Consider the following 16,980-nt stretch of genomic DNA (forward strand, 5'->3'; position numbering starts at 1 on the left):
ATGTACTGCACACTGAGAAAAAACAAGCCCTTAAATGTTGAACAGAAGAAATTGGTAACAAAATCCCTTTATGCTTCTTTTGTCATCAAAAGGTCTGAGCCATAATTGAGCAGGAGCCTTGAATGTTTAAGTTGAGCCAAAGCTGTGTCCTGACAGCCAGGAATGCACCATCTAGACAGCTCAGCACATCGAAAGTTCAGTCAAGGCTTGAGCCAACATTCTTAGGAACCCGGAATATATAGACCAAAGAGGCTTGCTTTCTCGGTCAAATGAGGGAAACCTCAAAACTAGGTAAATGTGCAAAAAATAAACATTTAACACTTCATTTTGCTAAAGGCAGGAGTTAAACAGACACGCAAAAAGTAGCAAAACCAGAGCACGAGGTATTTGCATGTGGAAGAGTCGTCATGTTGGTTTATGTCAAAGAATGTATTTATTTATTTTCACGTGGGACGGTTAGGTTTTAAGGTTTCAAGGTTTCGGCAATGCTTTTGACTTTATTATTGATCTGGAACACACTACACAGGATATTTCAAAGTCGCTACCGAAAACCAAGTTGAAATCTTACTCAGTGATACAGGATTCTCAACACCTCTTCCTTCCCTGTGGGCATCAAACTAAGGAAGATGCAGGGAGAACATGATTAAATGCCTTCTGACCAATAGACTAGCAAGTTCTGTTTCCAAATATCCCGGTCCTTAAGTAACGGAATAGATTTTCGGAAAGAGTGTCAATTCTGGGCTAAAGAAATATGTGGTGACACTGGAATCCTCACTGAAAGTTCTAGAAGGAACAGAGATTGAGTGACATCCATGGTGAGAGGTAGGTGTGGAAGGAATGCACTATGGAGGCTGGCCTGTCGGATTTGTCCCTCCCTTCTCTCACTCGTTTTTTTTTTTTTACATTTACTTATTTTTGAGAGACAGAGCATGAGCAGCGGAGGGGCAGAGAGAGAGAGGAAGACACAGAATCCGAAGCAGGCTCCAGGCTCCGAGCTGTCAGCACAGAGCCCGATGTGGGGCTCGAACTCACGAACTATGAGATCACGACCTGAGCTGATGTTGGATGCTCAACTGACTGAGCCCCCCCGGCGCCCCAGTGAGCCCCGATACTTTAACTGGGCGGCACGGGATGGATCTGACTGCTCCATCAGTAACCCAGTAATCCAATGGTAAATTGGGTTGCAAAAAATGTCTGCCCTCCTCTGATAAACACAGCGTTTAGCTCGAGAGACGGAAGTGAATCGAATCCTCATGTTTGCTGTTCATTTTCCTTTTAACTGGTAAAAATACTGCCTATAAAAGTTGATGGTCACGTTTTCAGGGCATTTGTATCTTTTTTTTTATGATGAAACAGCGAAAATGAATTAGATTTTGAAAAATAAGGTTTATTTGTAGTAACTATCTTTAATAACTGTTTTTATTTTTAACATTTACTGAAATGGTATATGCTTTGTGCTAATGCGGAAGGAGAAGGCTCTTCTTCCCGCTCTAAAATCTCTTCTTTACCACAAAGAGTTCTCACTGCATCGGAACGGAGGCCCCGGAATGCTCGCAGAGGGGTCTGGGCCGGCCGGCCGGGATCAGGCAGCAGGCTCCCCTCTGCTCAATCAGGTAGCTGCAATAGGGAGTCTAGTTCTAAATAGTAGAAGCAAAGTCTATATATTAGAAAAATAAAGAGAGGGAACATAACAAACTGCTTCAAAATACGTGTCTGAGGTGAGAAACAGCTTGTACTTTTATGCTGTGGCAGCTTCCAGAAGAAATCTTCTTCGGGTTTTAATCTTCGGGTTCGTATCTGGAAAGAGATAAGAAAATTCAGGGCAGACCATAACGTCATGATACTTTTTGTCGTTGTCGTTACCAGATGAGTTTACGCGAAACATCTCTGGTGACCGAACCAGCAGCGTTGCGTTTTTCACTCGAAGTCACTGCTCCGGTGGGAGCCGGGCCCGGTCAAGGCAGTGTGACGGTGACGCGGAGGCGGCTCTGGCAGCAGGTGGGACAAAGGGGCGACCGAGTGTGAAGACGCTTCTGGACTCTAAGTCTCTACAGCTGGCGCTTAGACCCACGGCAGCTTAGCGCAGCAGAAACTCAGTAACCACCCGAACTGTCAGATGGACGCAGGGTGCCGATACGACCACGCGAGAAGGTTAACCAGCCCCCTTCTCTAAAGAACTAGATCTTGGATTTACTTCCCGGCTCTGTTCCCCTGGAATCCAGGTAACGTGTCAGCTGAGTTTCCAGGTGAACCCGCCGAGGACAGAAATGAGCCTGAAGAGCAGACCACATCCGGACCGGGACGGCTGTGGGTGCACCGTGACCGCGTGGCGGGGGCCACGGCTGCAGGCGTCCCCCCACGCGGTGAGCTCCCGGAACCGGACACGGCCCTCCCCGGGTGTCGCGCGGAACAGGAACTCCTAGGCCACGCCGGCTACGGCGCCCATCTGCGGGGACCGCCTTCTCTGGCACCTCAACTGTCACGGAGGGCACAGTGTGGCCGGGCCTCAGGCTCCTGTGAGAACACTCCTGAGGAGAAACGCCAAGGCCGCCCGTAAGCTGGCTGGGTTTCCTTTCTGATATCCTGCTTAAATGACCGTTGCCAAGAGCGGCCTATCGTAGCCGTGTGTCTGAAGTTCCAGCCCCGGCGGGCGGTACGGACAACGCTTTCCTCAGACGCAGGCTTCTGGACCAAATGACAGAGCAGCTAACTACCCACTGGCCTGACCTCTCCGGACACAGGCTGAGATTTCACGAAGAACAAACATCAACCCGGCAGTGACGCAAACCCGAGAGCCGCGCGGGATCAGCAAGGCTTACTTGGCCAGTCTTCTCCTCAGGTCTTTGATCTGGTCATTCTTCCTGGTGAGAATCTCTTTCATGTTTCGATAAGCTGCTGTCTGTTGGAATTTCTTGTCTAATTCCTGTGCAGTGAAAAAGGTCAGCCCGTTACTGAGAAACGGCGAAGGAGAGAAAGAACACACCTGATAAAAACGTGTATTTTGGCTTTATTTTTACTAATATTCTGCTTATGTTATTTTCTGATTTCTTTTTAAAATTTCCTTACGTAACAATAAGACCGTTCGAACTTAAAAATACATTCCTTCAAGTGAGAAGTCAAAGGGCAACACTGTCAACCCGTAACCGTGTACAATGTTAGCGTAGGACTGAAGCATACTGTGCCCTGGACGTGGGACGTCTGTTTGAGACGGTAAACTCATTCTCAGGTGAAATAAGCATGAGCTTTTCCCCAAATCCCCAAGTAGTGTCAGTATTCTGGGAGGAAGATTTTTCATTCAGTTACATTTTAGCCCCTGCATGCTTAAGAGTCTCATCCCTAAAGTGAACAGCACAGTTTTCTACGCATTTCATGTAAGTTAAGAGCAAGGCATAGTATCCTTTAAAGTTTGTTTGTTTTTGGGGAGAGAGAGAGAGAGAGAGACAGAGACAGAGACAGAGACAGAGCAAGCAAGGGAGGGGCAGAGAGGAGAGAGAGAATCCCAAGCAGGCTCTGCACTGTCAGCACGGAGCCTGACGCGGGGCTCGAACTCACAAACCGTGAGATCGTGACCTGAGGAGAGTCGGACGCTTCACCAAATGAGCCCCCAGGTGCCCCGAGGCATAGAATCCTTTAAAGAGAAGTCACCTATCCCTTTGCCAGGCAACGTGGGGATGGGCATCGCAGGGCACAGGGCAGCACACGTAAGCCGTCCGTGCAGGAGTATTTTACCAAACCAGAGGAAGGAGTGGACATTTTTTTATTACCACAGATAGTTTAGTGCCAAAGACAGAAGACTCTCTCAATGCCCAGAAATGATTGATCTCTAACACGCACTGGCTGACACCGTGAGAAAAGACAAGGTAAATCCGCAGCTGTCCTCCAGCATCTCCCTCAGCTCCCCCTCCTCCCCACTTGGGCAGACACACGCGGACAAGTCTGACCTTTTCAGCCATGCTCAGCTGCTCCTGGACCCTGAGTAGGTCGTGCTTGGCTGTCGCGAGATTCTCCTCCAGGGACTTCTGGTTTTCTGTCTTGTCGTTAAGCGTCTTCTGAAACTCACTCTTTAAAGCAGCAACTGTGTTTTCCAGGTCGTTCAAGTCTTGGGCCTTTATAAAATCCTACGGAAAACACATGCACGGACATAATTTCGTGTTGACATCCGAACCGGCAACTGTTCTACGACACTCATTCGACCTCGTGACATGAGAGCAAATGTTTTGGGCATGCACGTCGGCCTCCCCCGCCAGCCTGGGTAAGCTCCAGATCCCTGAGGGTCGCCGGCGCGCCCAGTCACCCTCGGCCCTAGAGCACGCTGTCCTGCACACGGCAGACGCTCAGTGGCCGCTGATCTCCAAATCTGCGAATTGTCATGTATGCGTTGCTGGAACTCCACAGAGGGACAGGAGAGAGGTGAGCTCTCAAATCTGACAAGGTTGTGTGTGCCCCGGGGGAGGGAGGGCGGACGGGTTTCCGTTTTGAAAAGTCAACTTAGAAAACATCCTGAAGAATGCTGAGCAACACAGATGGTAAAATAATCAACTTAATACAAAAACTTTGAATCAAAAATTTAGTAGACGTAGGTCTTAGTCATTATTTACATTAAAATATTATGAGAGCCTAATTAATGCTTACTGATTATATGGTTTGCTAAATTTAGAAGATCTTAAGTTTTTGTTTTTTAAAGCAAGATGCATGTTTGCACACCCTGTCGGCACAACAAAAGCAGCTGGATCTTGTTTTTGACTGGATAAACTTATAACGGAAAAAGCTGTATTACCAGGCCGGGAAAATGGTCGATAATTGCTAAATATGAAGACGGATCAGAACTACCAACGACAAACTCCTCACTCACGTTTGAAGTCTGGTCCTTATGAAGGTTTTATTTCTGCGCAGCTAGTGAAAGCGTGCACATATCTTCTTTTGCCCAGATCTTAAAAGTAATTTTAAGAGAAATTCTTCATCCACAAACGTTTGCAATTGTTTTGAGAAATTATGAAGCTGCTCTGGAGTGTTTAGCTCTGTTTTCTAAATCTACAGTCCTTGATACAGGATTGAAAATCATAGATCTCTCCTTTGTTATTTTTTTAGCCATCTAAGAATTATCCTATTTTATTTTTACTTATTATTTTTTTATCATTTTGTAAATGTTTATTTTTGAGAGAGACAGAGCACGAGGGGCGTGGAGGGGCAGAGACACAGAATCCGAAGCAGGCTCCAGGCTCCGAGCTGTCAGCACACAGCCCCACCAGGGGCTCGAACTCATGAATCATGAGATCATGACCTGAGCCGAAATCGGACGCTTAACCGACTGCCACCCAGGTGCCCCAGGATTATCCTATTTTAAAAACATCTCCAGATGAAATGACGTCATGGCTGAGTTTTGCCTCAAAGAAACGTGAAGGGAGGGGCGACGGGGAGGAAGCGGGAAGGCAGCCTGGCCAACCCCAGGGGACCGGGAAGCCGAGTGACGGGCACCGGGGTGCATGACACCGTACCCTCTACTTCCGTATGAGTTTGAAGTTTTCCATAAGGAAACCATAGAAGTGCAACGAAGCAAGTCGGGGACTGTTTGGCGGACATCAGCGATGACGGTACAACCACTAGAAAAGCCGGAGCTACGCTGAAAACTCCCTCCAGCGGCCCCGCTTGACAGGAAGTCTGTGGCAGCGTCTAGCGTCCACGGCAAGGCCACCTGTGCACTCGAGAACCTCCCGCGGGCAGAGCCATCCTCGGTCACGCCCCTCGGACGGGCCTGGAGAGCCACCACCGGATTTGGGTGCGTTACACGAGTGCCACCAGACGGAGGTGGGTTTGAAGACGCAGACCGAGTAAATTCACCCTATTCTGTCACATTCGCCAAAGGCCGACTTAATCAGAAGTTCTATATAATAACGCCAAATACCAATCCAATGAACTAAAAACCCCTCCTTTCGTCATTTCCTTTCCCCCCATTGTAGTTGGAAGGTCAAGGTAAAAGGGAGAAGAGCTAAAAAAAAAAAAATAAACTTGAGAATATCTTTTATGCTGGCGGGCTCTGGGGACCGTGAGGTGGGTGAGTGGCGGGCCTGCCCCTTCGGCCCTCTCCCGGCCTTCCCTGGACAGGGATGTCCCCCTGCAGGACCGTGGTGGCATCCCTCTCAGGGAGTGGCAGAGGAGGGGCAGAACGAACAGTAACTAAGGCTTCACGTTAAGGTTGCACTTTTAGTCTATTTATTCTATTAGAAAACCACGACAAAGATAGCTAAAACTTGTTCCGCCTCTTTAAAAAATGGAAGGGTAACTGACGTGTAATATCCTATCAGCCTCAGGCAGACATCGTATTGATCCGAGATTTCTGTACCGCTCAAAGTGATCCTCGTGATAAGCGTGGTTACCAACTGTCACAAGATCATTACAGTGTCATCGACTGCATTTCAAACGACTTTCACCTTTTGATTTCCTTGGTCAAGCTGTAAGTCCTGCAGTGCTCTTTCCAGTTTTGACTTCTCATCTAATGCCTGTGTTGCCTGTAATCAGATTTAAACAAAACACCCTCAGTATTTATTCTGTAAGCAGCTCTTTCAAGAATTTTGGCGAAGTATTTCTCGGTTACCTGTATTTCAATGGTCTTCAGCCTCGACTTCAATTTCTCATTCTCTTCTTGAAGTCGTTCAATTTCCTTTGTGAGTAAATTCAAGGTTTATTATTTTAGCTACGGTCTTTTCAATCCTTGAAGTTGTTTCGCTTCAAAGTTTAATTTCAAAACTAAATTTAATTATCTGTCAGCTCAAACATCTGCGTGCCCTGGTTCCTGGTGACATCCAGTCCCACCAGCCCATTGGCCTCCACACTTGTGTGTCACTTGCGGTCTCTAAGCCTCTTTCACAGTCTCTCAGGCTCCCTTCAGGCCTCCATTCTCAGCCTTCTTCCAAAGTCTCCCTCTCCTGTCACCTCTCACCTAGCTGATCCTGCAACTCTTGGGACTTTTCACGGCCAACACCTGCACTTATCCTAGAAACACAGCCTTTTTTTTTTTTTTTTTTTTTTTTAAGTTTTAAAATTTTATTTATTTTGAGAGAGAGACGGAGGGGAGGAGCAGAGAGAGAGGGAGAGAGAATCCCAAGCAGGCTCCACGCTGTCAGCAGAGAGCCTGATGCGGGGTCAGTCTCACAAACGGTAAGATCATGACCTGAGCCGAAATCAAGAGTCGGACGCTTAACCGACTGAGCCCCCCCAGACACCCCCTAAAAACACAGTCTTTATCAGTGCAACGCTCTACACCCAAGCCGCTAGGCGCTTCTGACTGAACTTGGCCAGAGGCCTTGGCTCCAAGCAGCTCCATCCGAGGGTCGGCAGGGAGGCCAGTCCCTACGCTCAACACATGCATCGGGCCCGAGGGCACCGCACTCCGTGCCTAATCACTCCGGCTCCCCTTCCGGCCCTCACTGCTGCCCACGCCCCCTTTTCTCCCACAGACAATTTAATCTGCCTTTAACCTTCAGCCCAGCTCAGGAACCACCTTCCCCAAATCTGTCCTCAACCACTTGGATCCGGAACGGTCTTCTCTGCCACCCTGAGGCACAGACGTTAGCATTCTCCTATCTGTTTCTAGACTGTTAATTCTCCCTTCTCGATGAGACCACACGGTTTTGGAGGGCAAGAGACTAGGGAATACACTGCTTTTTATCTAACAGCATCCAGCATAACGTTGGGAACACGGGAGCCGTGAAAATTGTTCGTAGATTAGTAATTGATTTTTATTAACCTTCCTAATAAAAAAATCCCATCGTTGTTCTTGCAGACTGTAAACTTCAAATGTCCTTCAATAAACACTGTCCAAAACGCCATGCCCTTCGCTTCGCCATCAAAAGACACAATTAAGAGCTGCTTCAGACTTTCTGGAAGGTGAGTGCCCTCTCCTGGCCCACTGGAACCATGAAATAAAGTGACTACAGTGGACTGAGTATCCTCCATGGACCCGAGCCCCGGTCAAACCCCCCTCCCTCAGAGTCTCCCCCCTACAGTTGTGCAGGCACCAAACGAGAGGGTTTGCCTTTCTCCAAGCGAGGGCGGCGTTACCTTGTTCAGGAGTTCCGTTCCGCCCTCATTTAGTGGAGCAAGCTTTGGCTTCAGGGTATCCAGGATGGGCTGACACAAAACAAAGAAACCAAACCAAAGTCACCACAGAAGAAATCACATGTAATCGCTCGACATTTGCACTTTCTTTCTTTTTAAAAAAAGTTTTAAGTTTATTTATTTATTTTTGAGAGAGAGAGAGAGAGAGAGAGAGAGAGAGAGAGAGAATGAGAGAGAGAGAGAGGGAGAGGATCCCAAGTAGGCTCCACAGCATCAACACCGAGCCTGAGGTGGGGCTCAAACTCATGAACCACGAGACCATGACCTGAGCCAAAGTTGGACGCTCAACTGACTGAGCCACCCAGGCGCCCCTCGACATTTGCACTTTCTAAGTGGAAAACACCGTGTAAACGTATCCACTGGATGTCGGCTCCACAGGGTGGGTGGGGGTCTCTGTTGGTTTGGTTCTCTGCTACATCCCGAGACTACGACAGTGCCTGGCCCACAGCGCCCAAACATCAGAAATGCACATGAAACCCACCCTCCCCAAATCCTTTAAAGAGCTACAGACGGAAGGGAAAGGCGGGAAGGAAGGAAGAAGGGAAGGTGCTCGAAGCCAGAGCGGACAGAGGTCCCGGCCTCTGCGGACAGGAATTTTCACCTGTTTCAGGGAGTTGAAACAGATGTGCGCAGGAGCCCGGGTCTGGGAAAAGTGCACGAGTGCAGCTACCCCACAGGCGAAGGAGAACTTGGCCCAAGTACCCTGGCAGTTTGGCGATGCGCGTTAACGACAAGTGAATCCACGCCCTCTGACCCGGAAACGCGCTCCGGAGGAATAAGTGGCAAATTGTTTTGTAAGGAAGGGTATGGCGTATGTCTGTGGATTCAGCTCAGCAGTATCCTTGTATCAGGCGCCAGGGAGCGTTCGGGGTGCGGCTGGTTAAGGGCTCGTTGCAAATACCGAGAATGAGTGAAAAGAGAAGTAGGTCACTGGTCACTACTAGGGTTGTCTCCACTGGACAGAGGAGCACAACAGGGCCCGGCTGCCTCTGGCAACCCGCTCAAGGTCACTCGGCGAGAGAGCCAGAGCCGGGACGAATGCCCGTGCTCTGCACCATCTGGGCGAAGAGCCTATATGGCAGGGAGCGGGGTGGACAGCAGGGATTCTGTGTGTGAGTGTGTGAATGTGTGTGTGTGACTATGTGTGTGTGTGTGTGGGTGGGGGGGAGACAGAAGCAAGTGTTCACAGTTACTTTTTCCAAAGCTCTCCTTCTTTTGCCTGAAAACAGGAATGTTTGAATTCTGCTCTTGAATTAAACGCGTTCCCTTGAGGGTTTGCACCCGCACCTCTGAACTGCTCTGAGCACCTCAAGGATACTAAACGCCGGCCACTAGGGTGTGGGCTTAGGACGATGCCAAGTTACCTTTTTATTCGAAGACGTAAATTCTGCTTTTTCGAATTCTGCAACTTGTTCTAATAATTCTCTGGAAGATAGAAATGTGAAAAAAAAATCATTTAAAATAGATTTGCATCCCAGACAAAGAATAAAATCACTGGCACCGATCTCCCACAACACGCCGGAGAGAACAGAGCACCCTGTCGAAAATGATTCCTAGTTACCAGTGGCCCAGAGCCCAACCCAGGGACCGGATTTGAATATTCCACGGCACCTAGGATCGTGTGCCTACTGAGCATACGCTGTAATCGCCAGAATGAAACTACAGTGTGAGTTCAAATCTGGTACAACTTGTCCTCAATTCCGAGTTTCTGAGGTGCTAGAGGGAGACTGCTCTCAGACATGATTTACATCGATCGTCAGCTAGTGAATGTTCAAGAAACACAGACTGGCTCTCATAGAGTAAGTAGCCTCGGAGGCATGGGATTAGTTCTGTGATACCTACTGAAAAAAGAGTATCACCCCTACTGGGAAGGAATATGCTGTACCTCTGAGGAAGAAAGCTGGTTCGGGAATGAACCAACCACCTGACTGTTCCCTTTCCCTGCCCCGGTGTGGTCTCAGTCTGGATCCCGGGGGTGGCCCACGCGGGCGCCTGGGAGGGGACGTGGTAACCACTCTCCCAAGCTTACTGTGGTGCTTTCTCCAAGTTTTCTCAGCAGCTCTCCCTGGCAGCCAGTGGACTGAACCGGTTTTCCTCCCCGGTTCAGGAAGGCCATCCCAGGGTGGTTCACCAGTCTCTGCCGCCGTGCCTGGGGGCGGTCAGTCTTTCCTCATTTCTGGCCCGGCTTCTCTTAGACTAAGTTTGAATTTCATTTTACTTTTTTTTTTTTTTTCTAGTTTTGAATTTTTTTTTCATGTTTATCCATTTTTGAGAGACAGAGACAGAGCAAGAGAGGAAGGGGCAGAAAGAGAGGGAGACACAGAATCCGAAGCAGGCTCCAGGCTCCGAGCTGTCAGCACAGAGCCCGACGCGGGGCTTGAACCCATGAACCATGAGATCATGACCTGAGCAGAAGTCGGATGCTTAACCGACTGAGCCACCCAGGCACCCCCTACTTTATTTGTTGTTGTTGTTAATGTTTATTTATTTATTTTAAGAGAGAAAGAGAATGAGGGTGTGCATGTGTGAGTGGGGAGGTGGGTAGGGGCAGAGAGGGAGAGAGAGACACACGACAGAGAGAGAGAGAGAGAGAGAGAGAGAGAGAGAAAGAGAGAGAGAGACAAAGAGAGAGACAGAGAAAGACAGAGAATCCCAAGCAGATTCTTGTCAGTGCAGAGCCTGATGTGGGGCTCGAACCCGTGAATTGTGAGATCATGACTGAGCTGAAAACAAGAGTCGGATGCTTGACCGACTGAGTCACCCAGGCATCCCTCATTTTACCTTGTTTAAATTAATGAGCTCTTTGATACCTTCGAGATTACAAAACAGTTTTGTTTTTTGTTTACATTTCCTATTTTAAAGTAAGTGTATAACTTAAAATGTAATTATAGAAAAAACTGCAATCCCCCCGGTCTGAATTGACGGTATTTGAATTCATCTTTCATTTGTTTCATAATCTGCATCCCCTCATCGACCTATCATGTCTAAAGACTCATTATAATACAATCCGACCAACAAAGAAATGGGCAGGGATCATTAGTAACAGCCCGAAAAGCAATTCCATGAATCTCAAACGCCTCTGTAACAGCCGGGATTCGGAGAAACAGAATTCTGAAGGGGACACCGAGCGGCACCTAAGAGATCACTCGGTGGGTACCCAGAGGCCGTCCTGCTGCCCACCCCACGCTTCCTCAGGCCCCGGCCCCGACAGCAGAAGCGGCGCAGACGTTCGCTAACTTCTGAGACCGTGCTGGGGCCTCTACCGTCCTAACCGCAGAGACGGACGTGTCACCTGTTTTCAAGTTCCGAGATGTCCGTCTGCAGCTTGAGGTACCACTTCTCGGCTTGGGAGAAGAGCTGCCGCAGGAGTAACACGTTGGTGTGCGCCGTGTTGATGAGCTCAGACTCCACCTCGCTGTAGACCACGGCCTGCAGCCCGCTCAGGACCTCGGACACCTCGTCCACGGTGAAGGTCTCCTCCACTAGCCTGCGGAACAACCACAGTCCCAGACTTCCGGATGAACGACCCAAACCGTTTACGAAATAAAACAAGACTAAGAGACCCACATTCGGGTCGACCGAGGGGTGACGGGGTTACTGGGAAAATCTCTTCGGGAACGATCTTCTTTATGAATAAACCGTACTGAAGATACCTGAAGCTCAGTTCACTTTTGGGGTCTGTCTGAATGACCCAATTGCGGGTGTACGTGCCCTCTAATACAAAGTAGGTGCTCAGAAACATTCCCCCAAGCGTTTACTTTTTTCTTTACGTTCTCGGTTTAAACATTTTTTTATTTTAATCTCCGCTAAAATCAGTCTTCTCACATTTAGCAGTTTCAAGAGTCCCCTAGAAGGTAGTGTTTTTCCTTTCCTTTCCTTTCCCTTTGTCTAGCATTTCAATAATTGTATGAACTACTCCAATGGTAGCAAATGATTATAAGAAAATAGTTATGTGCTGCTTCTCTTGGCATTCCTTTTTTTTTTAAGTTTATTTATTTATTTTGAGAGAGGCGGAGACAGTGTGGGCAGGGGAGGGGCAGAGAGAGAGAGGCAGAGACAGTGTGAGCAGGGGAGGGGCAGAGAGAGAGGCAGAGAGAATCCCAAGCAGGCTCCGCACTGTCAGCGCAGCCTCCGACACGGGGCTTCAACTCACGAGACCTCGAGATCATGACCTGAGCCGAAGCCGAGAGTTGGACGCTTAGCTGACTGAGCCACCCAGGCGCCCCTTTCTCTTGGCATTCTTGAGGCCCAAATGAAAAAACAACAAAAAACAACTAACTTATCTTAGGTGCAGCTCCTCTGAGCACTGACCATTCCCTAAAAAGGAAGTCATCATCAACAACAGCATTAAAACCCACTCTCCCACGGGGCAGGTTTAGGTTGGGAGGGACCTCAGAGCCATTTTCTTCAACCCCCTGGCGTTCCAGATGGGGGCGGGGGATGCAGGCTCAGAGGGCAGGGGTGACATGGTGGGGGTCCCACGGTGGCGGTGACTCAAGCCCACAATCATTTCCGGGAGTCTCAGCAACACGCCCAACAGCCGAATCCCGAAAAAGCTCCTAATTTAAAGGACAGTTTGACAGTAAGACCGTCTCTCCCCTCCTGGCCCCAACCCTCAGCCGCTCAGGGGACAGGAGTGATGGCCCCATCACTCCTCACTTCCAAAAGGACAGAATTAAGGAGCCCATCAGTTTGACCAGAGTTATACTCAAGTTAGTAGTATTTGTTACCATTCTTCAATGTTTCATTTAGCCAGAATGAGCCAGTCTAAAAAAACCACAACTTCAACTATTTTGGGGGAACACCCTTATTCAATACATCAACCATCTTCCTCTATTCTTTAGTAGAACAAACCAAATCTGCTTCCACTTTTTTTTTTTTTTTTTTTTTGGCAACCCAAGTTCATGGTTATGAACAGCAATTAAGGCACCCGCTGTATAAAGTGAGTGATGAAGTATCTTCCGTGGCTCACAGCCACGTTGCAATCGTTGCTTTCATCTGCTGGGGGTCAGGAGACCAGCTGACCAGGTTACATCGGTGGGTCGAACACGTAACGGTCTACAGCTGGTGGCGTCCCCTATCGTGTGCCGCGCGTGGCTTTGCGACACGTGTCGCTCACGCGGAGGCCTTTCTCATTTCCATCTCATCTGACATTTAACCGTGCCAAAGTCTGATCCCCGAGTAATCTGGGGTCTCTTTACTACTTAGTCCTTTCCTTTCATTGGCTTCCCTATGTTTCTCCAGATCAAACATGAATTTTCCACGGACTTTAATTACATCCCACGACAGCCTCAACCAAACTAATGATCATCTCTTGCCGTATACCCACGAACAGTGTCGGTACCAGCGCAAGCTTTCTGTGGTTTCCTGCTGTTTTCCCCCCTCCCAGTTCTTCAGTATGAACGGCGTAGGTGTCTTCTTGCTAACTGCCACGCCTTATGGCTCGAATCCTTTCATTAATAGCTCAGGTAATCCAAGTTCTGGGATCTTTAATACAGCAAGGCAATCATTAACCTACAAGCACTTCGCCATTTCCCGACGGCCCTTTCGAAACTTTGCAATCTCATCATTATCCTATGTGTACGTTTGGTAACAGATTGCTCCCACCACAACCCGCTTTCCCGAATTTCACCTATCCACGGGGCTTGGTGGAGGCACTCTCAGGGGGGACCCGATCATGATAATCCCGGCAATGGTTCGTACAGCCTCCGCAGCCATATCCCCACACCGGCTACCGGAGAGGATCCAGGTTTCCCCTGGGGTTCCCTTTGAGTCCTCTGATACCTGCTCTCCTTGAGGTCTTGGAAGCAGGAATCGACAGTTTTGAGTCTCAAGCCTCTTCTGGAACGAGCAAAACGCATGTAGTTAATAACTGCGTTTTGATGGTGTTCATTTAGGCCCAGCTCTGCCTAAAAGAGAGAAAAGCAGATGTTAGTCCTGGAGGTGTGATGAAGGAACCAACGATGAAGATACAGAAGGGACCGCTACGTGTCCACCAAATTCCATTCTCCCCTTCCTCCCGGGGAAATGGCTGCCCAACTGGAGGACGCTTCCCAGCCCTTCCTGCGGCCACTCGATTGCTGCTCAGTACTGGATGTGAGCGGAAGAGGTGAAGCCTACTCCAGAGCATGGGCCTTCCGACAGGGTTGGGTCTTTGCCGCACCTATTTCCCTGAGACCTGGAGCGGGGGTGGGGGGGGGGTGGTGGTGGCTCAGCTGAACCTCACAGTGCTCTGGGGGTTGGGCGGACAGCACGATGAAAGGGACCCTTACCCCGACCCGATGTTGTGGAGCAGCACTGACCTACAGACCTAGATGAGCAGGGAAACGGCTGCTAAGTGAGAAACACACTTAGGTGTTCTTGAAGCCACTGTTTTTGTTTGTTTGTTTGTTTGTTTTGATATATATGACAGTGACTTAACCTTACCCTGGCTAATGCAGCTTTAAGAAATGTACTGGGTTTTTGAAATAGTCATGAAGTGGTCTTTATTTTAAACCAGCTGAGAGCTGGACAACTATGAGCTAGAAATTAGTGAATTTTTTTTTTTTTTTTTCAGTTTATAGCTACGCTGAAAAGAAAAGGATACTGCACAATTGAATATCTAACGTAGGGACTCTATGAGTCAGGAACGATCTTTATTTTAAGAACAATGATCTACCATGGCCTTCCTGTGGGAGACTAAGGTCTAACTTCCGAGCCTCTGTCTCAGACTTGTCACCCTCTTCACAGTGTTGGAAGCAAACAGCAAGGCCATCGGGCATGATCTCCTTCAGCCCCCAGTCCCTCACGGTGGCTTTTCTGCATCCACACGGCTCCCCTCTGCAGTCTCAACTTTCTTAGGACGAGGGTCTCTGAAGGTCAGGACCTTGCCCACCTGGTTCCCTAAGGTACCACCATCCCCGGTACTAAGCACAGGGCCTCACAAGCAACAGACAGGTGGCAACAAATGAACTTAAAGAGCTTTCCTCCTTTTGAAGGTCACTTCTTCACCGGGCCTTAATCGGTTCTTTCAAACTCCTGGAGGACTTTATTTAACCAATTATTCTCCCGTCTCAACATTCCATGGGTTTCTTCCCCGCTTCAGACTACAGGGAAGACTATACATATAAACCTTATTCAAAACCACACAAAACCCCTCAACCCTGAGATTCCCTTTAACTACCCTTGCTATGCCATCACCTAGCCCTTAAACCCATACCTGCTCAAATTGCTTTTGTAAAGCTCACCAGCAACTTTTTTTTCTTTTTTTCTTTCTTTCTTTTCTTTTCTTTCTTTCTTTCTTTCTTTCTTTCTTTCTTTCTTTCTCCTTCCTTCCTTCCTTCCTTCCTTCCTTCCTTCCTTCCTTTCTTTTTTAGAATTACCGGGGGCTTTTATTTATTTATTTATTTAGAAAACTTTTTAAATTTGGGGCGCCTAGGTGGCTCAGTCGGTTAAGCATCCGACATCGTCCCACGGTGGGCTCTGTGCTGACAGCTCGGGGCCTGGAGCCTCCTTCAGATTCTGTGTCTCCCTCCCTCCCTGCCCCTCCCCAAGAGAGATTCTGTCTCTCAAAAATAAATAAAACATTAAAAAAATTTTTTTTTTTAATTTGAGTACAGCTGACACACAATGTTACACTCGTTTCACTGCCGAGGTATTTCAGTGGCCCATGGCAATGGTGCCCCCCAACTCTGGCATCATCCTTTCTTCCGAACCTAACTTTAGGACTGTGCACTGTTCTAAGTACGGCTGCCATGCCCTATCCGCTGGAAAGAGGAATGGATCTGTTTCTGCATACAGGCCTGGCCTCTTCGGAACAAGTCAAAACAAAAGAAGTTACACCACCCAAGTTCCTTCAGCTGTACAATGGAGGGCTTGGACTCTTTTTTTTTTTTTTTTTTTTTATGTTTATTTATTTTTGAGACAGAGACAGAGCATGAATGGGGGAGAGTCAGAGAGAGAGGGAGACACAGAATCCGAAACAGGCTCCAGGCTCTGAGCTGTCAGCACAGAGCCCGACGCGGGACTCGAACTCACAGACAGTGAGATCATGACCTGAGCTGAAGTCGGACGCTCAACCGACTGAGCCACCCAGGCGCCCCGGGCTTGGGCTGTTAAAGTCACTCTCGCAACCGAAAGCTGGATTCAATCACGCTCTCGCTCCTCAACTCGTTGCAGTACACTGCTGTTCATGCCGTCAAAGGGCTGTGCGTGTGAAAACTTGGGAGTTTTAGGACCGGAGCGAGAATCCCGCCCTCGCCGTGGGCTGGCAGCCGTTCCCTGCAGCTCCCCCGACCTTGGAGATGTGGCTGGGCCGGGCCCGCCCTGGTAGGGGTGAGGCCTGACCCGACGCGGGGGAGAGAGGCGGCCGGTACGCCGAAGGGGCTTGGGCCTTGGTTAACGGAGCCTCGGCGGCCGGGAGGCCCAGGGGCCGGACTGGGCCCCGCGGCAGCCACGCCCTCCCTCGGCCCCGGCTCGGCGTCTCCTCCGCGCGGGGCGGCGGCGCCCGGCCGGCTACTCACCATGGCGGCGGCGGGAGTCGCAGCCCGGAGGAGCGGGAGAGGCCAGGCGGAGCCCCGTCAAGCCCGGGGATCGCCGAGGGTGGCTGGGCCGCAGAAGATGCGGAGGGCGGACCGCTTGTTTGGAAGCCTCCGGTTGCTAATGGGAACGGAGACACGTGACCCCGAGTGATGCACTTTTATTGGTCCTCGAGATCACGCGACAGGAAGTGCCGCGGGACCCGCCGACTGCCGCATGCGCATTGGCTTCCAGAGCCGGGAAGTCCCACCTACTCGCGCCACGCTGACTCTGGCGGCCTGTGCCGTTGCCAATGGTAACGGGAGCGGAGAGGCCGCCGGGACCCCCGACGTCTGGCGCGCACCCCCC

General features: G+C 49.4%; 1 protein-coding gene across 3 annotated transcripts; it reads right to left on the reverse strand.

Moving 5' to 3' along the window:
- Positions 1-1,366: 1,366 nt before the first annotated feature.
- LZTFL1 (leucine zipper transcription factor like 1) lies at positions 1,367-16,752 on the reverse strand. 3 transcript variants are annotated; one of them, XM_042929079.1, is made up of 11 exons: positions 16,617-16,752; positions 13,900-14,024; positions 11,408-11,602; positions 9,480-9,540; positions 8,059-8,127; positions 6,593-6,658; positions 6,429-6,506; positions 3,942-4,118; positions 2,820-2,923; positions 1,737-1,797; positions 1,367-1,637 (listed from the first exon to the last, which is right to left on the reverse strand). In XM_042929079.1, the coding sequence occupies exons 1-10, from the start codon at positions 16,617-16,619 to the stop codon at positions 1,779-1,781; spliced, it is 897 nt and encodes a 298-aa protein (XP_042785013.1). In that variant the 5' UTR covers positions 16,620-16,752; the 3' UTR covers positions 1,367-1,637; positions 1,737-1,778. The 3 variants fall into 3 exon arrangements, with proteins under 3 accessions (XP_042785013.1, XP_042785014.1, XP_042785012.1); XM_042929080.1 differs by having other exon boundaries at positions 1,367-1,657; XM_042929078.1 differs by having other exon boundaries at positions 1,367-1,797.
- Between the last annotated feature and the right edge of the window lie 228 nt (positions 16,753-16,980).

The sequence above is a fragment of the Panthera leo genome, chromosome A2 (assembly GCF_018350215.1).
Source record: "Panthera leo isolate Ple1 chromosome A2, P.leo_Ple1_pat1.1, whole genome shotgun sequence".
Lineage (NCBI taxonomy): Eukaryota > Metazoa > Chordata > Mammalia > Carnivora > Felidae > Panthera > Panthera leo.